Genomic DNA, 23,849 nt, shown 5'->3' with positions numbered 1-23,849 from the left:
CTGTAGTGTCTATAGCTGGAGCTTTTTTCTCTTCCCCTCCCACTTTCCCCCACCCCTTACAAATTAATGCAAGAATGACACAGATTGTAATGCTGACAGTTTGGGTCTAAATCTATGCTTGCATTTATTTGCATATCTAGAATAAGTTCTTTCTTCCTCCAGCAGAAGGTAAAGGAGAGTCAGTGGAGGTTAATTGGATTCCATGAGACTGAGCGTGACCCCCTCTGAGGTGTGGGAATTCCTCCTCTGGTCCTGGCTAACAGGAAGAAATATTCCTTTCTTTTCCCCCCCCCCCAAGCATACTTGGTGTGAATCCACTTCGGTGTCCAGGACTGCACAGAGAGGGGTGAGTCAGAGGTGGTGCAAGGAGGCACTCCAAGGCAATCTGGGAAAGCAAGGTGGGATGATGACATACATGTGCTCTGAAGCTTTGAAGAGGTTGAACTCCACTTGGGAGCAGTGAGCCTGCCAGCCGTTGATTCCACATGGGTATGCTTTCCACAGCTCTGAGGAGTACCAGCTCACGGATTTTTTGAGTACTTTGAATAGATGCTGTGTGCTGAGCTCAATCCCCATGTAACCTGAAGATGAGTTCAAAGGTCCCAAGATAAGAGATGAATGTTTTCACATCTTAAGAACCCTGCTGTAACCTCAGCGGAGTTTGCTGCTCAAATATTTTGCTTCCCATTCAGCTCTCCTCACGACTCTTCCTAAAGGCTCGTATCTGATCTCTGCACTTGGAATTTCTTTGGGTTATTCCCCCCTCCCAGGAGAACTCTTCTGTATTTGCTGTAAAACTAAAGGAAGGTCAAGGTGGCAGAGGCTCTGGAACCAGCTCCCTATCTCCCTGTCAAAGGGGGGGTATGTGGGGAGCTGTATTACTAGTGCAGTGTCACTGTGTTGTTGATTGACAACTGGGTTAAGCCTACAGGGCTGTCAGGTCAACCTCTTCCTAAACTTGCAAGTTAGAAGGGATGAGACTTGTGCTCAAAGAAGCAAAACTTCCTGAGGAGAACACTCCTATTTGTTCCTAGAACAGAGATGAATTTTACCAGCTTGCTCTAATAATGGGATTTTCAGGGTTGCTAAGGGCCGTATTGACCTGTCTTACTGCAGGAAGCAAATGAATGGATACTGTCTCAATTCAGAACCTGCTGCACTTCCATGGCCATTTTAGAGGGACAGCTTTATCAGTCACCTAAGAAAGAACATCACTCAGTGATGGATGGTTCACCTGCGCTTAGCAACTGCAGTGGAAAGTGCTGGCTGAGGCAGTGAGTACCTGAGCCTGACTCAGCCGGTGCTCCTTCCTCCGCAGGGTGGTGCCCCGTCATCCCTGGGCTGAGGCACCAGCAGCATTCCTGATCTTCCCTCTGGCACCTCATGGCTGTGGGCTTCAAAAAGGGTCTAACAACCTGAGAAAGAAAAGGGTCAGAGATGGAATTAAAGCCCAGCTGTGGAGCACAGCAGTCACAGGAGGCTTTAATGAGGCCTCCCGCAATGGCAGGGACATCCCTTCATTACCAGCCCTGTCTCATTAACGTGTGGGTGCACAGTATCTGTGCTAAGCCAATCCCAGGCACAAGGAATGCTGCTGCATGGCTCTGCCTGGTCGCTCGAGCACAGCGGAGCACGGGGAGCTCTGCTTGTCCTCCTTTCTCTACTTCCCTCCCCCTTAACTACATTCTGCTTATTGTCCCCTCAGCCTGGCCCTGTTCAGACCAGGATCGATGTGTTTTCCCCATGAAGAATGGCAGCGTGGCTCCTGTTCTAACTTGTGGTGGTGGGAGGAGGACCGGGGTGTGGGGCTCCCCTGCCCCATTCCTCTTCCCGTGCCGATTTGCCTCCCCACGGAACCTCCCCTCGCTGCCCCTGTCGCGATTATCGTCGCTCTCGGGCCTCTCCCCTCACGCCCCGCTTCCCGCCCAGCCCCGGCGCCGCCTCTCCCCTCAGCGCAGCGCCCCCTGCCGCCGGCCCCGCCCCTGCCGAGCGCGGATTCCCACCGCCGCCTGCATCCTCCGGCTCTGTGCTATTGTTCTCCCTTCGCTCGCTCCCTCCCTCCCTCCCTCCGCCGGGGCTCGCGTCCTCTCTCCGCTTTTCTCCATCCTTCCCTCCTCCTCCGTCCTCGCCGTCCCTCCCGCCCGAGCTGATGTCACGCACCCGCTGAAGGCGCGGGCGATCATGGCTGCTGCGGCCGGGGCCGTGCCGCCGGCCTCTAGCTAATGCCCGCGATGGAGCCGGCGAGCCTGCTGCGGTTCCTGCGGAAGCTCAAGGAGGTTTTCGACGTGTGCGACGAGGATGCGGACGGCTTCATCCGGGTGGAGCACTTCGTCGCCCTGGGGCTGCAGTTCGGCCAGGGGGATGAGGTGAGTGAGGCGACCCCCGGTCCTGCCCGGCCCCCGGCAGCCAGGCAACTTTCACCTGCTGCTCCCGCTGTGAGGCGGGCGGGCCGCGGCTGTGCCCGGCCAGACCCCACCGGGACCCCCCTCACCCACCTGCCTTCATCTCGGCCCCTATTCACCCCATCCCTCAGGCGCCACAGACCCGCTCCTCTCAGGGCGGCTCGGACCCTCCCCAGTCCCTCAGGGGGTCGCAGAGCCCTCCCCATGGCGGCCTCTGGAGCCCCTTCCCTCAGGGCCACCCAGCCTCTCTCCCCCTTTCCCTCAGAATCGTCCCTAAAGACAGCCCAGATCTCTCCTTGTCTCAGGGGGTCCCGGAGCCTCCCCGTTTCCTCAGGGCTGCCCAGACCGCCCAGGCTCATCTATCTCTCGGGTCCCTGGTGTGGGGGACAGGTCCCTCTCAGGCCTCCTTCCCCGGGCCGTGCCGGTGCTGCGCCCTTCGGGGAGGTGTATTTATTGTGGTGACAGCGGGGTTAGTGCGTCCCGGCTGAGCTGCGCCCTCACCGGGGTCCCAGGCTCTGCGGGGAGCGAAGCCTGGGGCTGAGCGAGCTGAAGCCGGGCAGCGAGCAGGTGAAGCGCAGCAATGTCTGAACAGCCAGGGAAGCCCCAGCTCAGGTGCACCCTAAAGCCTTCAGGTGATGGGTTGGAAGTGAGGGCTCCATCCAGCCCTTTAGTGACACAGCGTAAATCTGGAGTCGCGCCACTGGTCTCAGTGGGGCCCCTGCGTCAGTGGGACCACTGTAAGCCTGTGACATCAGTGTAAATGAGAGTGGGATTCAGGCCAGTGCCTGCGAGGGTAATGATGTGCCTTTGGTTTGAAACAGTTCCCTTAAGTGATTCAATCAAGGGCTGCAGTTCCAACAAATTAACTAGCAAGAAACGCTTCTTTCCCTAGGAGAACTCTTGGGATATTGCACTGAACTGTTTAATGCTTCACAATATGTCCCGGCAATTTCAGGTGCTGGGGAAAGGGAGTGGAGTTGGGACTAGGATAGTATTCAGAAAACCACTGTCAGCCAACCTTTTAAAGTACACTAAAGCAAATTAATGTGAGGAGCCAATTAAATGGTAGTTTATAAAGGGATGCCAAAGAGGCAGCAAAATCAGAGTGAATTCACAGTAATTGTTGGAGCAAATGACTTATTTTTGGCTTACCACTGCTAATGAAACACAGCTTGTGAATGAAATCGGAAGACCAGAAGACAGAAGGCTTATTGCTTGCAGACAGTCATAGGTCTGTTAAACATTTTCTTAATGAAAAGATAGAGCTTCTTGTTCCAACCAGCAAAACGAGAAATGAGTAATAGTAGAGAGCTTTATTGATTTCTGAGTTTATTTATTTCTTGGTCTCATTTCTTATAAACTAATAGAAGTCTTTAAATCCTTCCCGCCAGATACACTGCATCAGAATTGCTTTCTGCACTACTGTATTTATGTGGCGGCAGATCAGTGGCTCTCTCTTGCAGCACTGAGGGAGACTGGTCAAATTCCACTGCCTGTTTTGCAGCAGGATGGCATTGATGAGCATAATGATCCTTTTTGGTCTTAGAAATCTGTAAGGTTGTGAGAAGGGAGCATGTTCTGTAAGATGCAAAGGAGGATTCAGGTGGTGATCTCATGAGCTTAGAAGTGTATTAGTTGGAAAATATTTAAATAGAATGGGAAAGAAAACTGGAAATCTTAACAATGATGCCAGTAGAAAAGCACCAGTTGCCAGTGGTAGTATCTAGGTTTCAAGATGGGCTGGCTTATTGGGCACACACAGAGAGATCTCCAGTGATGAGAAATGTGTTTGTATTTTGTTCAGTGTTCAATCAGATGGTTGCAAAACTGGGTCAGAGAATCTATCCGTGTATCCATCGGGGTTATAACTTGTTCTGGTTTGCTTCCATCTGTCATAGTCATTGACTAGCAGTCCCTTGACTTCAAAGGAGCATGTGTCAGCTGAGTAAATGGGATTTATAAATCACCAAAAGAGGCTTGCTAGGGAAATACAGCATCAGTTTTCCAGGTGCAGATTTACTGTAGAACAATCATGGTAGGTGAGCTAGTATGGTTTTAAGTCTTGTTAAAAATGAACGTTATGTGTGATGAATCACAGTTGATGTTTGGAGACAGTGAGAATCTATTCTTCCATCTAGCACAGTGCTTTCAGCCTTGCATCTGCAGGAACCTAATAAGCTCTGTGCAGAAATCCATCTCATGAAATTAAACTGAGGAGACACTGCTAGAGAGCAGCTCCCTTTAACACAGTATAACATTTACTGTCATTGAAAATTAAGTATTCTTTGGAACATGCTACACTTCTTGGACCTGATCCACCTTAGGTTCTTTTACATTCAAAAGAAATCTTTTCACTGGCATCAGTGAAAGACAGACTTGCCCTCATGTGTAAATTACTTGCTGCTTCTATTTACATAATTCATCTGGCCACGGCAAGGGTCCAAATTTCATAGAATCATAGAATCATAGAATAGTTAGGGTTGGAAAGGACCTTAAGATCATCAAGTTCCAACCCCCCTGCCATGGGCAGGGACACCTCACACTAAACCATATCACCCAAGGCCTCGTCCAGCCTGGCCTTGAACACTGCCAGGGATGGAGCATTCACAACCTCCTTGGGCAACCCATTCCAGTGCCTCACCACCCTAACAGGAAAGAATTTCCTCCTTATACTCTGCATAATTCTGATTCCTATCAACAGTAGCCCTGGATCACAAAATGAAACAAGAGAATACCTGCCCCTTCAGTTGTGCCAGCTCAATACACAGCTTTCCACCTCTTCTCTACCTCCTCGGATTCACCGCCATCCAAAGTTTGGAGTCTATAAATCCTTAATAGTAACTTCCATCGGGCTGTGGTTGGACTCTGCAGGGCATTTAGCCTTTTCTGGTTTTTAATTTCCTCTCAAATTCCTTTCTCTTTCTTCTTTGTGTGTGTGGGGGTGTGCAGGTAGTCAGTCACAGTGCTGAAATTTATCATTCCTGAAAGATAATCCTCTGAAAACTGCCCCAAGGCAAAATGTTGCAGCAAGGCAACATCTTGCTATTAGAGCAAAGCAGTCCTTACCTGCACAGTCAAAATAATAAACCTTAACATTTCTGATCAATTTCTTCACTGTTTTACTTTTAGCAGGCTTTTGAAGTCTCTGCTGCTGACAACTTGATGCTTTGCTTTTCTTCTTTAAGACCACACCATCATGACTGTACCTCAGTCAGTTCTGCCTTTCCCATGCACACTGAAATCCTCTTATTGCCATGCAGTCGTTGCAAATCCACAGCAGCAGAATTGCCTCAGAGCAGCTGTTTAGGTGTTCTGGCTGTGGAATCACTTCAAGCAATATTGCTTACAAAATTTTGCTTTGCCCTACAGAGCATGTGGCTCACCTAGATGAAGAAGTGACTTGGTCATCTTAATTTGGCAGAGCCAGGAGCAGAGTCATGTCTCTGAATTGCTGCTGTGTTGCCTGAATTAATAGCAGACCAGGCTAGCTGTCAAGCACTGCTTGCCCACACAAATAGTTGTGGAACTTATGCTTTTAAGCCGTGTAGCATTTTGGCCTCTGTTCATCCCATCTGACGGTAGGCATTTAACTGAGTTGTCTCTATTTATCTTCCCCTGTGGTCACTGATGAGCAATTAAACATTCAAAGGGTTTAACAGGACCCAAGGATGAAATAAATCTGTAGAGGTGCTTCTTTATCTCCACTGACAACAGAAACTCCTATCTGAGACTTATGGTTCAGTGCTTAAAAATAGCAAGCTTGGGCCTTGCCTTCCTCTTGAATGGGCTGTTTGCTGTTTGTGGAGGAATCTGAAGAAAGACGTGAAGGGCTGTTTCCAGAGCGACTTGACGGGATGGCATGTGCTCACTTACTGAAGAAACACTTCACATAACACTGAAAAATGCCAAGAGTTGCTCGCCATCTGGTTCCCTTTCACTGGGAAGAAGATAGTTGCACTAGCAGCCAAGTGTCTAGGAGCATTGTGAGTGACATGTTCAGCAAGCCCCAGTTCTGGCACTGGATTGTGTGAATGTGTATTTCAGGGTAGTGCCAGTTGATGTTTCATTATGCCAGATTCTATTTAAACTTTACATTCCATTTTGAGCAACAAGTGAAAAATGCTGAACATGTTGACGACTTCTGTGTAAGCACCTTTTGGAGGTGTGCGAATCATACAGGTGCTTAGACAGTAATATTTGTCATGATCAACAGGCACTCACCAATTTGAAGCAGTGTCACACCTGAGAGGGAGCTTCTGCAGTTAATAATATCTATAGACCAATATCAATTATTCTTGTGAATAAACAGTAATTCACTTTAAGTCAATGGTTTACCAGTGGTGTAGAACAGAAATAGCTGAAAAGAAGCTCCTGTATTTCGTGTGAGCAAATTAAACTTTATGGTCAAAATAAACTATTGAAATAGGGAGATGCTTGTTAATTTTAGTTGCTTTCATTCATCCCTATTCTTGGCTGACATTAGAGACATCAACATCAAGTGCTTCTCAGGTAGTAGATTGTGGCTGCTGACTGAGGTTAATGACAGTCCTCATGCTTCATTTTGACTTGCTCTCAGATGTCTCCCAGGGACACCTGAAAGTCATGCTCTAAACAGCCATTCTATTGTAACTACTCTGTAAGGAGCTTGTTCTGAAAAGAGCAGGAGTGTAATTTCAGCTGCATGACAATATGAAGCCTTTCTGAATGATCTGGGTGAATCTCAGCCATAATGTTGCATTTCAGAGTTGCACCCAGAAATTAATGAAATTACTGCAAATTTACATCAGTGTGCATGATGACAGATGTGAGTTCATACCTTCTAGATAATAGCAGTATGCTCTGGATTTACCTGCGACCATGAGAAAAGGAGACTGACACTGAGGCATTGAAATAAAAGTATTAGGGTGCTACCAAGCGATGCTGCCATCCTCATAGTGAAGGCAGAAAAGAGTTACGACTTCTTTCTGCTCTGCTTTCCCTCAAAATAATTACTGAAAGAAAAAAGAAAGTATTTGACTAGATGTAAAGAAAATGCAAAGAATACTTCTGTGTGATTGTGTTCCCTAGATAACAGCAAGGCTGCCACTCGTTTAGACTCCTTAAAACTATATATTTGCTAATGATCCCAATATGCATATCATTGACAGTGACGTGGGGGAAAATGCAGTCCTGAAATGGCAGAGTGGGGTATTTATTTTGTGGATTAGACAAGGTACAGTCACTGTAGCCTTTCTAATTCTATATAAATCAGCACTGAATATGTTTAAAATAGCCCTTTGGTATACCCTGAACCAAGCATGTATTTCTAAACAGCTGACATAAAGCAAGCTTAGTACTTACTGTTAATCAAACATTTTCTGAAGCACTGATGTGGAGAGAGAAGCTGTTTGCTGTGCGCTCGTGAGTTTAATTCATTGTGTAATATGTTTGTATTTCAAAGGTGTTGGCTCTGAAGGGGTTGCATGTATAGTTAAGAATTGATTGCTGCTGCGTTTTGCCATGCAGGACAGTGATCTGAAATAGTAAATTCTTAATGCCCAAAGGAAAGGCAAACAATTTTGGTACCAATTCTTGATATTTAAGTGACTGTAAATGTAAAAGCATATGGAAAGTGAAGGAAAAAGCATATGGATCAAGCACAGATGACATGACTGCATCTTTTGTGTACAGTATGGAATGTAGCATAGGTAACTGGTGATGTTAAAACATTCAGCTGCCTAGCAATACCAGGTGTTGTCTGCATAAATTTTTCTCCCTCTTCCCCTCTCTCCATGCCTGATTCAGTCCACGCTGTTAAGTTGTGACTTCGGTGCTGTGACATGTCTGCATGTTCTCTAGAATTTGCTTTTGCAAATTCTAGCACGTACTGATTTTATTCCTCTAATATGATTAATCCTTGAAAAGTGATTTATAGAGAATTGCTGCAAGGAAGGGTAAGTCTTGGAGGAGGAGCAAGCCCCTGCCATGTAGTATTTGTGTGGGTGATCCCCAATGCAGAGCTATCTTTGGTTTCTAAATTGCATTGTTACCTACTATTTAGCACAATCGACTCGTGCTCGGCAGCAGTGCTTTTATAGCAACAAAGTGGAAAAAATCAATTTCCTTTTAATGTTTCCATAAGTAAATGTGATTGCTTTTATTCTCTGTGCAGCTGAGTTTCCTATTAATTGTATCTGATTTTAATGCTAATGTTCACAAACAATTTAAAACCCCTGATCTGATTTTTTGAATGAGGCTGCTCAAGAGCTAGAGATGAAGGTCTAACAATTCTTAAAATATGCAGTATTTTGGGAGACACACATGATCTCAGACCTAGATACTTGCACAGGGTGCTGAATACATACCCATACATGCTCTGAACGTAGTTAACTCAGTGTAGGGTGTGATTAAGTACCTGAATGATAAAGAGAGCGTCAGACACAATCACTAGTACTATAACATATGGTTTTACACAGCAGTGCGAGTGTAAACAAAGCACTGTATAATACATCTTGGTTCCTTTTTACTCAAGGTATAATGGAAGGGCCTCACTTGCAGACAATGTGTTTCTATAGAACTATGAATGCTAATTTCACATTTTATATGCAGTTAAAAATAGTAGGGCTTCTTCCTAAGGCTTGCATCCAGTTTAGCTCTGCAGAGTGTTTGGCCCCAGAGTGACAGGAGTGAACTCTGGGGTCAAAATCCTGCAGGAGAGACAGGTTTAGTGTGTACAGGCATGGACCTGGATAAATTGTAATGTACTCTTCAGATTTTAAAGCTGCTCTGACTGCTTAGTTGGGGTGTAGTGTTATGGATTTAGCGTGTCAAGTGAAAAGCTTAGAAATGGTAGAGACTTTTCTGATTTCCTGAAATTAGAAGGAAAGGTACTGGAATTTTCTGTTCTGGAGTGGAGTCTCTTGGCCTGGTGGAATGAGGGATGTCAACCAAACCAGTTTCTAGAGTGGTGTCAATTTTGAAATTACCTGTATTTCAGTGCTCAAATATGTGTCTTCTAAAGCGTTCTGTGATATCACACATACACCTGCATTGTTGAACTTTTTTTCCCCTCTCATGTCAGGGCTGCTCTTTGGAGAGCAGAGCCATTCCCTGCTGCTCCAGAGCAGACTCTGTCTCACCTTCAGCAGAGAAGCAGGGGCATGGTGCAGACTCCTGCAAGCAGCCTTGGATAGGAAACTTGCAGGGAGCCCTTTTCTATAGGGGAACTTCAGCCTGCAGCAGTGCTTTTTGGTGTTCCAAACGGGGGCACATTTCTGGTACACCTGCTGCAAGTTTGCTGATGAAGCATGTGTCAAATTTCTTCTATGTGTGGGTCATTCTGGACATCCTTGGGGACCAGTTTGCTGTGAAGATTTGCAATGGGACAGCGAAGACTTCCTGGTGTTGTTCCATCACCTCTGATGAACAGACCCTCTGCAGTGGGACCCAGGTGGCTTTTGGAACATGGGGTATTCTTTTCCAATGACGCTTTTGTTGTTACAATAAAACCCCCAAACAAATGTGCAGATATAAACAGCTTTGTCCGTATGTTTGCATGGTATTCATAGATTTGGGAAACTGTCCTAAAATACTGGTGATTTCACTGGTTTTGTAGTAAATAACTGTACAATCAGTTGAACATATTTTAACCTATTAAACATATGATGTGTATGTTAGGATGCAGTAACTAAAAGCAATTCAGAAAGTGAAATGCCACAGAGATGTCAGCACAGAGACCATTTGTAATTGTTGGCACTTAGCCTTTTGTCCCTCTGCAATTGGACTTTCTGTCACCATAAAGTAGTACAGAATCCTCTGGTAATGGTGTAAGGCCATCTTTCTGCCATCCTTCTTGGTGGTATTAGCTATTGGGAACAGAAAAAAGCTCTAATAAGGATCTGATTAGAAGAATTTTGCTGCAGAAGTCTTGTGTGTGCTGGATTGGTGTGGTATTGTGTCAAAATACAACAAAGTCTGCTTGGAAGAAGGTTAAAGGCAGCCATGGAAGGCTCTTAGGGGTGCAGGGTGCAAATGGAAAGAAAAAGGATGTACGAGGAGGATTCTGCTGTTATTTCTCACTGGGACTACCAACAGCATCAGTGAGAACATTTTGACCCAAGGAATCCTGGTCCCATTGCATTCAGTGGTGTGACCATTGTGTGTAAAGGATTAAGGGTTGACCACAGGATTTGCAGCCTCGTAGTAAAGACCAGCTCTGTTGCTGTTTCTCTTGCTGGTTCTTTATTTGGTTTTGATTGTGCTGCAGACCAAGCATGAGTTTGCGGACAGTGGTATGGAACAGAGCCCTTTTGCATCCAGCTGCAGTTGCCCTATCTAGCTGTACTGGCTGCTTTCATTCAGGTTTTAACAACATTTTGCTCTTGAGGGCCTTGATTCACTTGCTGGCTTGGGTGGCCAGCATGGCAGTTACTGTGTTCAGTGGTGCATGTGGGCATGTAAGGTGGCCATGAGCTGGCTGACAGCCTTGTCAAGCTGGGATGGCCTGTTATTGGCCAGCCTATTTGAACTGTGAGGGTCACCACAGCAGATGTGTTGAAATGGGAGCAAAGCCACTTTGTATCCCATAAAAATGTATTTAATGAGAGTGTAATTTTTTTACAGCACTGTTTCAGGCTTTATGCAGCCTCTATAACAATTGCTGTACAACCTTGTGCTTTCTTCAGGATCCGTGCACCACCAGGCCCAGTTGTGCCTGGGCAAAGAGTGCTAATTCGATAGACTGATTCTGCCGACAACAGAGCTGTGTTCTCTGTCAGGGGAGGGACAGTCCTGAGCAGCAGCTTTGAGACAGGACCTTCACCTTCAGAGGCTAATTGAACAGAGCAAGGACACTGATTTGAGGATTCAGTCTGAGGCATGGGTGTAATAACAGATGGATCCTGAACTTAACCGTTTTTCAGGTGTATGCACAGCAACTTTAAGTAAATACAGATATTCTCCTGATGAAAGTTTGTTAGTGGAGTCAGCAGCTTGGATAGCTTTGTAGAACAGAAGAAAAAGTGCTCTGCATTAAAGGGCAATCTCTGAGAAAAAAAAAGGTGCTGAAGAATTACTATAGCAGCCTACTGATTTTGTTGGGGAATCTGATGCTGCTGGGAAGGCTAGAGATAACATGTTGACGAGTGTGCTCTGAAGCAGTGTGCTTACTTTGGTCCAAAAAGAACTGCAGTGTTGAATAGTGTTTCCTCTTTTCTGAATGGGTGCTTTGGGAATTTTTTCCATCAGGTAACCCATTTTCATAAGGAACAAAACATTGTAGACTAAGCTGTTCTAAATCAGAGTATCCCAATTCTGCCACAGGCATACTTTACAGTGGTTGGCAGCTCACTTCAAACCTGTGTTTTCCCCCCTGTGGTCAGACATACCTGACAACAGACAGAGCTGTTGACAACATAGAATTAATTCTGTAGAATGTGGACAATTAATTATGTATTTATTCAATGCTGAGAAACTCCACGTGTTGGCTCATCTGCAGTGTGGCAGCATCTCAGCAATACAGAACAGCGTAAGAGTGTCTCACCTGAAGCTCATGTTTTCTTCCTATCTTCTTCTGGCAAGTAATGTATAGACCCCAAGTCGGGGGGGGGGGGGAATCCTAAAATTTTAGATGAGTTTGAGAATTTTTTTTTGCATTAAAAAAGTAAGAATGTGGTTAACTTCACCTTTGGGGGATCTGGGTTTGTTTGTTTGAAGTAGGCTATGTTGATTGTTTCCAGTTGAAGCTTTTTTTTATTGACAAAATTGAAATTGAAATATTTGGCAAACAGTAAGTGACAATGCCTCAAAACAGAAGATTTTCTCAACACAAAGCATTTGTGTTTCAGTTTTCTTCTGAGAAACATGAAAAAGAAAATAATTGGTTTGATTTCCTTTACTTGGCGAGAAAGCTGAAAAAATCCAATTTTTAGCAAGTTATGTATTGAGCAAAAGCAGAGACTGTGGAGGTAGGAGAAAGAGGAAATATGCTATTCAGTACACCTTTCCCCTGCCTACTTGAAGTTATGTTCAGCTTGCAGTTATCCAGAGCTGTGGAGAAAATAAAGCCATCAGTAAAGCAAAACCATGGATAATGCCAATCGCTTTAAGAGACTAGAAGCATGTAATCTTTGGGGTGGGGAGAATCAGTGAGCTTGGTAGGAAGCAGGAACAGCTTTAAAGTGGTGGAAGAGGATATAGGATTTGGGCTCACGAGTATTTGTTTCTATGGCTATTCGTTTTCACAGTTCACAGTTGTGTCATCATTCTCTGATGATCTGACTTCATTTACTGCAGCCAGACACTGGTGAAAACTGGTGAAACCTCTGAATTGTAGCCTCTGGTATGAAAAGTGAATTGTATGTTTCATTCCTCAGTTCTCTTTGGGATTGCTTGAAAATAAAGAATTGAGAAGGGGTTTGGGACACTTCTTCAAAGGAGCTTTGATAATGTCAGTTTTGCTTTCCTTACTGAGCGATTACCAGGCATGGAAGTTTCCACTGAGAAAAACTGCATCTCTCCTTCTCACCTGGGAATTGCGTGCCCTTTGCCAAATGCAAGCTCTTCTGCACAGTTGGATGCAGTTACTGGGAAGTGCTGTGATATTTGCTCCCAATCAGACAGTCCAATATGTCTTGTTTAGAGAATGAAATTGGTTTGAACAGTCTGCTGTTGACAGCTCTCATTTAGGAAAGTCTAAATTTGGAGGTGAATATGTCTAGAACTGCCAGTGCTACTTTGGGGTGACAGGCTAGTATCTTTATCAATAACATGCCACCTCACAACTGCCCTTATAGTCACCTCTGCCAGATGACTCTACTGGTCATATGGAGAATTTCTGGATATCTGTCAGCCAGGCTGGAAGCTTTGGGTTTAACCAAGCACATGGTATCTTTCCAATAGATGAAAAGATGGTTTGCTATGTACAGCAAATTTGGCATAGGTCAGTTTACTGTCCTGGTGCAAACGCTGGCAGGTCATTTGTTCTTGATTTATGTAGTCACCCATGTAACCTCAGAAAAAGGTAGAATATTCACAGACCACTTTGATTTTGCCAGAAGTACAAGGCACAGATTGTCTTTCCTTTGTGCGTAGGCCCTTGTGATTCTCTTACTGAATTTTTCTTGTAAAACCTGGTATGACTATTGTGAACTGCTGTTTTTTCTCACAGCAATAGTTTTATTTTCCCATGGCATTCTAAATAGATTTTCAGAAACTTGACAGTCCTGGTGTGTGGAAGCATCCTCTTGGTACCTTGTGCTCAGTGCATATGAACCCTGCTGTTCCCTGCATGATTCTGGTAGAGGTTTGTCGTCTTCTCTATCAGCTCATCCTTTGGGGTGGGCACCAAATATTCAGTGCATTGGCACACGCTGGGCCATATTGCTGCTTTCAGTTGTTCCCTAGGGCCACAGAATGCTATGGGGAGGAGAAGGAGGGCACCATGCTACAAGGAGATTCAATGCATAAGATTCAGTGATGCCTTAAGGGACACATCATTAACAGACTGTAATCACCACTGTCGGTCCACAGCATCACAGCTCTGGGTGCTTTTTTTTTTTTGCTGGAGACTAGTTGAAGTAATGCAGGATGGCCTCATTATGTTATTTTCCTAGTTTATTCCTTCCTTCTTTAGGGAAAATTCAAGTTTTGGACTCACCATTGCTTGTGCTTTTTGGTTGGTGGCTCCTGTTTAAATAATGCTGATCAGGCAGCCCTGGCTATGTTAAAGCAAATTAGCACCTGTTTGGAAGGGAATGGAGCTTTGGAGGAGTTTAAGTGGTTCTAAACACAAATGATTTATACAACAGGTGAAAAGCTTGGTTGATTGAGTTGGTGCAGTAATGTGGTTCTAAATTACCTTTGGGTTTATTGCAGTTGGCTGCTGCAGCCGCTCTTTAGCCATACATTCTGCTCAATGGCACTTCTCCTAATTCAGTGCTTGCTATCGCTTGCATTTTGTAGATGTTGCATTAATCTGTAACACTGAATCCCTGGATTTACAGTGCAGGGTGAAGAGAGTAGGAGTGTAGACTCTCCTCTCACAGCAAGAAATTGTTGGTGTCTCTATTTTGGGGAAGAAGTGTGAAGAGACACATTCCAAATACCTTTTTTACAGGAGGGAGGGTTGCCATGGATAACAGCTGTGAAACATGGGGTCTGATTCCCCATTCCACCCCCTTTACTTTGTTCTGTCATGAGGTATGAGCATCAGGTTCATCTTCTAGAATGCTGTATGGCGCAGGATGGCTGAAGGGACACTTGCATTCATTGTTGTTGTCTTCACCAGAGGTGCTTCTTGAGCTTACAAGGCCACCAGGCAGAGCATCCTCTGGAGCACCTTCTGCAGAGGCAAAGATGCAGAATTAGCCCTTTATTTTGGGGATTTTGTATAAAGAAGTGAGGTTCCAGAAGGGTGTTATCAGAGTACCAGAAGGTGCCTGTGTGATCTGACCTTACTGAATGGGTACACTGGTTCTTTTCTTTCCCTTTTCACACTTCATAACTACTTGAAAGCTCACTGTCTTAGAGCTTGTTTCATTCACTGGATAGTAGGTGTGTCAGTCATAGAAGGTATTTCTCTAAATAGTCAAATACAAGTGTAACTTTAATTTCTCTATTTTCCTTTCGTTATTTTCTATCTTCTTCCTACTGGCAGAAACCTATGTTACAATCAGTCTATTAGCCATTATGCCTGCTTAATTTTGGTAAACCTGCTGTCAATAATGCTGATTGTGTGCTGTCATCCACATTGACCTGTGGTTTCTCTAAATGAATTGGGCAGAAGGATCCCAGTGGGAAGGGGGAAGAAAGATGTTATCTTCAAACAGACAGATTGCAAACAGATGGACAGCAGGAACGAATACAAAGGGAATACAGGTGAAATGGAACATATCAGTGTTAGTGCTGTTTGAGTATATATGTGTGTATATCTTAATATCTACATGCAGGAACTGATTTCTGGAAGTAAACTGCCAGCCTGAAATGGAACTTGATTGTAAGACCCAAGGTGTGTGCTCAGTGCACACTGTAATTAGATTGTGATGGCAATTTCTGTGCAGGACTGAACTTTAACCTTTCAAAAACTCACCCTTTCTTCAGGAGCTCGTGGGTCTAGTTATGATACCAGCAATGAACTCTGGGAATGTCATCAGCTATCGGATGGGGAGGAAAGGAGAAGCTATCAAAAGATGGTATTTTGCTGGCATTTTAAATGTAATCCCCCAAACTGTATTTAATGCTTCTCTAATTCTGCTGGAAGTCAGTGACTCCAGAATACTCCAGGAGTTTTTGAAAATGTGATTTTGCTTCCCCAGGTACAGCAGAGGTTTAGCAAAATTCTACCTTGGCCCTAAGTAGATGCAGCAGATGCTGGACCAAGTAACAGACTGTTCTCAGCAGAGCAATTTTCCCTACTGTTGGAACTGGCTGTTGTGCTTTCTGTTATTAAGGAAGGAGTTATTGCTGTCTTTAGGTAAGGTTTCCATGATACTTCCTGTTTGGCACTTGAGAGACTCCTATTAAAGAGTTGATGTGATTCCCAGGAAGATTTTGTGAAGTCTGTTAAATGGGTCATCACATGCCAGGTAATGTAAGCAGTATCTGCATCCCTTCTTGGGACCCGCAGAGATGGAAGGGTTTGTACCACCCTGAGCTGCGCATCAGACACTGCTTGAAGGAAATGCCACACACACCTTTGAAATATTCCCCTTTGTTCAACTAATAGTATCGAAATAAAAAAGACCTTTTTTTGGTGGCAGATTAGTAGATTTAGGTCAGAGTCTGTAAATGAGTGTGACTCAGCTGTGTGAATAAATCAGCTCACTTGATTGTGAGATGAATTTACACTTTGAAAGCTTTTAATAGGTTATGAATATTCAGGGTCTGGCACATGGTAGGGGATCTAAAGCAACGGCTTAGATTCCTACAGCCTTGGTTCTCACTCAGCAAGTGTTGTTACAAAAGAGTGTCTTGGAGTGGTAGATAGCAGAGCTGCTCTGATCCCTGTTCTTTGTCCTTTTTGCTGTTGCTAATAGGAATGCAACAGTGCAATAAGCTAACTGGTGGCTCTGCAAGACAGGTTTTATCATGATGATAGATGCTCAGAGTGCGTTGTCCTCTTAGCACTATTTGTAGACATCAAATGGCATTGCACAGCTGTCAGAGAAGGGCATTTGAAATCTCTCTCTGGCTTGTAGAAGAATCTGGGAACAATTACTCACCCCAGCCCTGTGGGCAGAGGCAGCACCAGACTCTGTTTTCCTCTGTTTCCAGTGCTTGGCAATCCTGAAACTCAGTTCTCTTTAGTGTCTTGTTCAGCACATGCAAAATTGCAAACAATTCCTGAGAAACCCGATAAACCCAGGATTTTGTGTCCTCTTGGTTGTAATATTCCTGTGTATGAGCTGGGTTACGGGTTCTTCAGGGTGCGAGGAGCTGCATTTGTATAGCCTGGGGTGGACTGTATTCTAGAACCTCTTGGCGCAAACACAGGGCAAGTAGTAAACAATAGGCCCACTTTGTTTCTGGGGAAGCTGTCTCCTACAGATACTTGCTTTCTTGCCAAAGCTCGTCTCTGAGGTCTGGGCACCAACGAGAAGCATTTAGCAGAACACTTTACGACAAAGCTCATGCCAAAGAAGACAGCTCCCCTGGGTTCTTATGATCAGGTACAAGCTTCATGGTGGTAAATGCCTGTATCAGTGACAGTTATGACATTGATTTGTACAGAGGAGCCCATGCTCATGCAGGAAGCAGCCAAGAAATGCATTGGACTTCCCTGGGGGCTGTTGAGTCTCAGCATCCTGTAAAAATTCCTGATTTGTTACTTTTCTGAAATACTGTTCACAATATCAGTGGGGAAGGGAAATAAAGATGCTGGTGCAAAGTTACCCAAGTTAAGAATAACCTCCAATGGGCTGTGAACTGGTCTAAATTTGATATTTTTGCTTGCAATAGAGATTTCTTGCCAAAGCTCTGTGGAATTAGATTGAAAACCTGAGTTCAAGGTAGCTGGGTAGGAAAAAAGGATTTGGCAGTGCTTTATAAACCCTTTAATCAGAAAGGGTCTATGCAGCACCTCAGCAGAGTTCTGCTTGGTACAGCCTCTCAGTGCCTGGCATGTGCCAAGACTGAATCATAGCTGACGATGAAGTCAAAGAGGTGACAGGGCTGAGCTGGAATATGTCTGGTTTAGGTGTCACACACAGCAGCCTGCCACAGCAGCTCTGTAGATGGCCAGGCCCAGGAACGCTGCTGATGGGCAACACTTCCTGAAAAGGGGAAAAATGAGAAACACATTTGGTATGAAAGCTGAGCTGATGATCCACGTGCAACCAGGAACATCTGCTGTTTCACTGATGGTGCATTGCTGCATACCAGAGTTTGTGATGCTGAGCAGCTTGATAAGAAGGCAAGGGAAGATACCTAACAACAGCATTGGTGCAAAGAAGTCCAGTACAGCCTGCACAACTGCTCGTCCTCTGCGAAGTATAACCAGATGCTGATGGATAGCCTTGTGTGGCAGAATTTACACCATTGATAAAGGCAGTAAAAGAGAGGAAAAACCATAGGCTTCAGTTGTGCCAAGCACTAGGCATGTCCTCAGACCCCAGTGATGTTAGTAGGGTCTAGCTATATGAAGATAAAAGCATTGATGTTTCTGTTGAACAGGGATGGAGTTGAATAAAAGGTTCAGGTTGAATGCTATAGCAGTGATTTGTTGAAGTTAAGCTTCAAGAAGTCTGTATGTTTGGGGGCACCCATTTTAACATTTTTCTCTGGAAATTAATCTGAAAGCACGAAGGTTGTAAAAACTGACAGCTTTCTAAGGTTTTAACCAGGCTATAGAATTCCACAGCAAAAGTACATTTCATTATTAAATTCTGCAAGTAGAGTAGAAATCCATCATTTCCAGAAGGCAGGTTAGTTTATTGTTTGATTCTGGTTCATTATCTGTAAGGAGAGCTGAGCAGTGGAGGAAGCTGCTGACAGTAGGTGTAAAATGTTTAAGATATATAAGGCTAGACTGGACACGTGTCAGGAATACTGAGATGTTAAATCAGTCTCCCCAAGCTACAGCATAATATTTCTGATGAGCCAGGGGCTGCCTCTTTGAGAGAGAACTCTAAGTGAATAAGGTTAGGAAAGAGAAGGTGGAGAACCAGAAACTTGTGTTGACAGAGAGTGGATTTGAACCTGCAGAATTCTCACCTGGCACTTCAGTGCAGGCTTGCTGTGTACATGAGCAGTCCTGGCTTCAACAGGAGTATCTGTGGCCTGTTTCAGAAAGCTGCTCAGAAAACTCTTGCCTTGAAGCACATGCTCTGCAGTTGTGCTGCACTGGGGTTAAACTGCTCATCATTCCTGCAAGGTGAGATTCTGAATAGCAGAGCAGCGTCTGGAAGGAAATGTGCTCACTGATCAAGATGTTCCAAAGTATATCTTCAGGGCAGGTCTGAGTCAACACTCTGATAGTGCTGTCAGACTAAATGATAACACAGAATATTCTGACAGCCTACTTGGTCTGGAAACAAATGCTGTCTGTTCCTTGGCAGTGATTTCTGACTAAACTGGGGACTGGAGTTGCTAGTGCTAGTTGCCACTGTGACTCAAGCCACTGACTCCTTTTGTATGGCATAAACCACTCAAATATTTAGATTAAATACATTCAAGTGAAATATGGGAATCATCTTTTTATTTGGAAAGTTGAACTGCTCTGTAGCTTTATTAAGGATCTCTGAGATCCACCTGAATCACAGACAGCAGAGAGGAAGCTCAAATACACATGCCACAAAAGAAAATATGTAAGAGGGGAATTTTGATACAGGTACCCTCCATCTACAGTTTGCAATTATATCTGACCTTTTAAAATAAGCCAAGTGCAGAAAAGGTGCTTGAATCCATCACGCTCAAGATGAGCTTCATCTGTACTTCCTGGTTTCCTGAGAGCTCTGCTCTTTCCAGTAAAGAGCAATCAGGTTAATCAAAATAGCTGAGAAAAAGGAAATTATATGCAGGAAATTCTCCACTGGCTCATCCAAGATGAATGCAATGCTTTTGTAGGGAAGTCTTGCAGACTCCAAGGGCAGAGACCTAAGGCACTGAGCAATCTTACATCTCTGTGTACAGCTTCACACACTTAGTGTAAAGCACATGCTAAACTTGTTGCTGATTTTTCCCTTCATGGTGTGTTTCCTCTCCTGTTTTCTATTTCTGTGTCAGTCTCTTTCTTTTGCTACCTATAGCCCTACTTGCTACACCTTTCTGCTCTTAAATCTTTCCTATCTAGTGTAGGTTCAGAACTCCCAGTGAAGTTCCTGTCTTCTGTGGGATTGCAGAGGGAGCTCAGACTCTGGAGTTCAAATGTATGAACAGCTTTGTTTATCCAGACCTAGAAAACCATCTCTACCATCTAAACAGCATCCTTGAACTGCGACTTTATCTGCATGTTGGATAATCTGTGCATTGGGAACAAAAGGAGATAGGCAATTCCATCAAGCTGAATTACAGTAGGAGAATTAACAGCAAAATAAACAGGTTTCTATTCACTATGTGTAGGTCTGTCTGCATATTTTGACAGTTTGTTGCAGTGATGCGTTAGTCAGCACGTTACGTGAAAGTGTCATATCTGTATCTGACAGATTATCTGTAACTGCTGCTTTTAAACAGCTTTTACTTGTATGCATTTTCCCCATCCCATCTTCCTAAATCAAAGATGGGTATTGTTATAAGCTAGAGCCTGGGCCATGGCATCTCATTTTCTCCTGTTACAAAAGTGGACATAGAATCATAGAACAGTTAGGGTTGGATAAAGTTGCTTTTCCATTTCACTGTCTGGGCTGAGTGTTTGTGAACAGAGCTTGAGCACAGCAGAGCCTAGAAACCAGCCTGTAACATTAGAAAACGATGGAGTGATTACCTGCCACAGTCTATGCTGTTGCTCTTGATGAGGGTGTTGCTTCTGCCAGAGGGAGCAAACCCATCATTATATGGGGTCATGTCCTGCAATGCAGCTCAGGGTCAGGTTTGTGCTTGCTTTCCATGGGAAGATTGAGCATGTACAAACGAGGCTGAGTATGACACAGTCCAGTCCATCAACCCATGTAAGTCAGGTGGTAATGTTAAGAGGTACCTAAGTGTTGGCTTGTTCTGCATGGACTGCTGTCTGAATGAGAGGAAGCGTCTACTTGAAACATCTTCTAGTCTGTTGGCAGTAGGAAATTTCTTCTAACAAATGGAAATTGCAAAACGTTGCATTGTTTTGCACCTTTGTGAAGCTCTATTGATTTTAGGAGGGCTCCCTGTGTCCAAAGAGGATGGCTAGATCAGAGTCTAATTAGTAAGTACCTTGAAGAGGGTAAGCCATGTATTTAGAAGAGCATCGTTTGCCAAGGGCCATGGTTGCTAGAAGAGAGCCAAAGATCAGTGCCAAGAAAACTAGTAATCCTCAGAATCATTGGGCTAGAGTGAAAGAGAACAAGGTACTCTTCCTGGTGTCTGCTCAGTGTGGTTAAAATTGACTTGGAGTTTAAAATTATGGGACAGACTGAGCAAGCAATAACTCCTGATGCTTTCAAATCAGCTAAAGGGCACTGAGGAGAAATGCTAATATGTGAGTTGTAGTGTACGCAGAAGAGAAGGATGGAAATACTGTCTGAAAGGTATCAGCAGATTTCTCTGCACTACTAAATGCAAGAGATTAATGAGTAGTGCCTGCACACACATGTGACCACTGCATTTACTGTAGATGTTTTTCTATAGTGTTCACTATTTCTTACCAATATCAGCTGTGATTTGTAACCTCTACTGACAGCTTAAACACAAATTTTCTTGTTCCTGCTTTAATTTCTTGCTCAGGAAGAACAAAATCTTGTATCTCAAGTCTGCATCTTTACAGAAGAGTAGCTGTGCCTGTGCCAGTGAAGGAAGATACCGTGCTGATTCTATGCAAGATATTGCCTGAAGTGGGCTCAGCCAAGGCTGGACCAAAAGGCCTGTGAGGTCTGAATTAAAACTTTTAAATGCAAACTGAGAACTTGTTTAAAATCTTTTCAGAGTCTTTGTCCTTGTGGGAAGATTTCACTGATCTTTTCAAACAAAAGCAAAGATGTTTCATCTTAGACTGACTATCTTTGGTCTTTACTGCCAAAAATCCCAGAAGCTTCATATTCTGTTTTTTTATTGGCATGAAAGAGATAACAAGAGGGAGAACCTCTCTGTTCTCTGACACTCTTGAAAACAGTGGAATGTGAATAAAAGAAAACACAGCCTTTAGAGACCTTGTACAAAACCACCTGGAAAAACTTAAGAGTTTCTCTTTTCATGTTATTAGGTGAGCAAATTCTGCTTAGGATTTTTATTCCCTTAGACTAAAGGACACTTCAAGGCTCTAACTCTGTTCTCCATTAACTCTGGCATCGGTATAACTGAGCTTTAATGAAATTCTCATTGATGCCACTCTAAGATTGGAATACGTCCTGTAAGAGTAAAAGTAGCAGTACCAGTTTATGCTTAAAACTCAGGAGCCCTATTCCCAAAGCAGTTATGTAACACTTATACAGAAGTAACAATGAAATTACTAATAAATGCTGTTTAAAATATTTACAGGTCTCTCTATCTTGCTTCTTAGTGATGCAGGTATGGAATGCTGGTGTGGAAAAACTGTCCAGGCTCTCAGTCTGCCCAGGAATTTCCTGCTTTTTGTGCACAGGAGACAGGAAAAGGGGTGGACGTCAGCCCAGCTGAGAGCTGCTGTCCTGGGCCCAAGTCCTTAAGCAGCGGACTGCAGCCTCACAGCCTTGCACAGGAGGAAGCAGGGTGTGTCAGCCATCCTTTGGAAACCTGCAGTAATCAGTATCATTTTGGTCACATCCTACTCTACTTCTTCCCTAAGTGTGGGTCCTGAGCTTCACTTTATTCACACTTTTGCTTTTCGGTCTGTCCATGAAAATAGCAGAGCCAAGGGAGGCAGCTCCAGGGAACATCTTCCCAGGTATGCCCAGAGTGCATCTTCCCATTCTTAGTGAGCTCCACGCACTTTTAAAGCTCTATGTCATATTTTTCCACTTCTGAGAGTAAATATTTAGTTCTGTGATTCTACTGTCACTGGTCCTTGTTTGTGCTCAGCTTCAGTGGCCCATGCTCAAGGTCTTTTTCCTCATTCCAAATCTGTACTGGTGAGTTATTTGCACAGGATTTGCTGCTGCTTTTTTCCTGCTGTCAGAATCTGAACTTGCTGCTGTATGCTATGTGCTAGGTGGTGATTTCTTTGGCATATTTCCTTTCTTTTGTTGGCAGGTCTTGAGTTTGTTCCATTCTCTTTATGAAGTGAAGTGAAAAATGCTAAGCAGAATTTGCAGTTGCTATCACTTTTATTGAGTTAGTGCCTTATTTTGACATTGCTATTGTGTAAATTTTGCCCTTTTGAAGACTTAAGTGTAGTTGATGTATGTGGTAGCTTTGTCATTGGGCTGCTGTGGCTGTAGATCCCTATCTGCTCAGCAATTGGTATGTAACACGAGTTTATTTCTGGGGTGGGGAAGTGGAACCAGTATTACAATCTGCTGAGAGTATCTGATAAATTATTCTGTTCAATAGTAATGTGAAACGTGATGTTTTATTGCTGCCACCTGACCCTCTGAATATTCCATTCTCCTCGGTTCTTACAATTCATCCTTCATTATTTGCTCCAAACAGGCCATGACTTTGCAATATCCTGTGCCTCTGCTTCCCTGTCTTATTTCCCAGAGCTGTAAAGGGCAAAATCCACATCAGTGCTGAGCCCATACATAGGGCATATAGCTTGCACTGGGACAGTCCAGTGCTGCCTGTGGATGTTGTTCTAATGTTTTGGATTAGTATGAGGCATTAATCTGCCATGCAGTGTGATACTCCGGGGAGCTGCTGGTGATCAAAGCCCACAGGGACTGTGGCTTTTGCTCCATAAGGACACACTCGGTTTGCAAGGGCAGCATTTGGGATGCAGTACATCCGTGCTGGCTTTAGTGGTATCTCCTGCCTAATTTGCTCTTACCATGTCACCCATCTCTCAGCAGTAACCTGAAGTCAGTGTCAGGGATAAAATACAAGGTAGTTGAAGGTGTTAGATGAAATCTGGGTGTTATGTCTGCTTGCAAATTGTTCCCAGGTACTGTTTAATCTAAGCTCTGTGATTTAGTATGAACTGTGCTGTATGTGCTGGGACCATTAATCTATATAGACCAACTACATTACTTTCATCACTTTGCCTGTTACTTTCTGGAGGCCTTTTTTATTTATGCAGCACCACTTGTGCATGAATTGGAATATGCTGTAGTTAAATGAGGGTGGGTTTGGGAATGGGGGGGAAGAAGGATATTTCTCCCAGCATACCATAAACTTGTGACAGGCTCCTGTGACTCAAGTCTGAGCCCTGGGATAACAGTGCAGCAGAGGAGGAAATCTTGAACACAAGAATATGCTTTTGCATTG

The 23,849-nt window shown here is 44.1% G+C and overlaps 1 protein-coding gene across 1 annotated transcript in view; it reads left to right on the top strand.

The window, feature by feature from the left end:
- The first annotated feature begins 2,055 nt into the window (after positions 1 to 2,055).
- Positions 2,056 to 23,849, top strand: part of RAB11FIP4 (RAB11 family interacting protein 4) — a 109,380-nt gene continuing 87,586 nt past the window's right edge. The window contains exon 1 of the mRNA XM_061377321.1: positions 2,056 to 2,366. Within this exon, the coding sequence (XP_061233305.1) occupies positions 2,223 to 2,366 (144 nt within the window). The 5' untranslated portion in view covers positions 2,056 to 2,222. The remainder of the gene's footprint in view (positions 2,367 to 23,849) is intronic.

This window comes from Neopsephotus bourkii, unplaced genomic scaffold (genome assembly GCF_033783945.1).
Source record: "Neopsephotus bourkii isolate Nb327-2 ecotype Australia unplaced genomic scaffold, CSIRO-AGI_Nbou_v1 NB_1749, whole genome shotgun sequence".
Lineage (NCBI taxonomy): Eukaryota > Metazoa > Chordata > Aves > Psittaciformes > Psittacidae > Neopsephotus > Neopsephotus bourkii.
The sequence above is the reverse complement of the archived record's forward strand: the minus strand, read 5'-3'. Positions and strand labels throughout refer to the sequence as shown.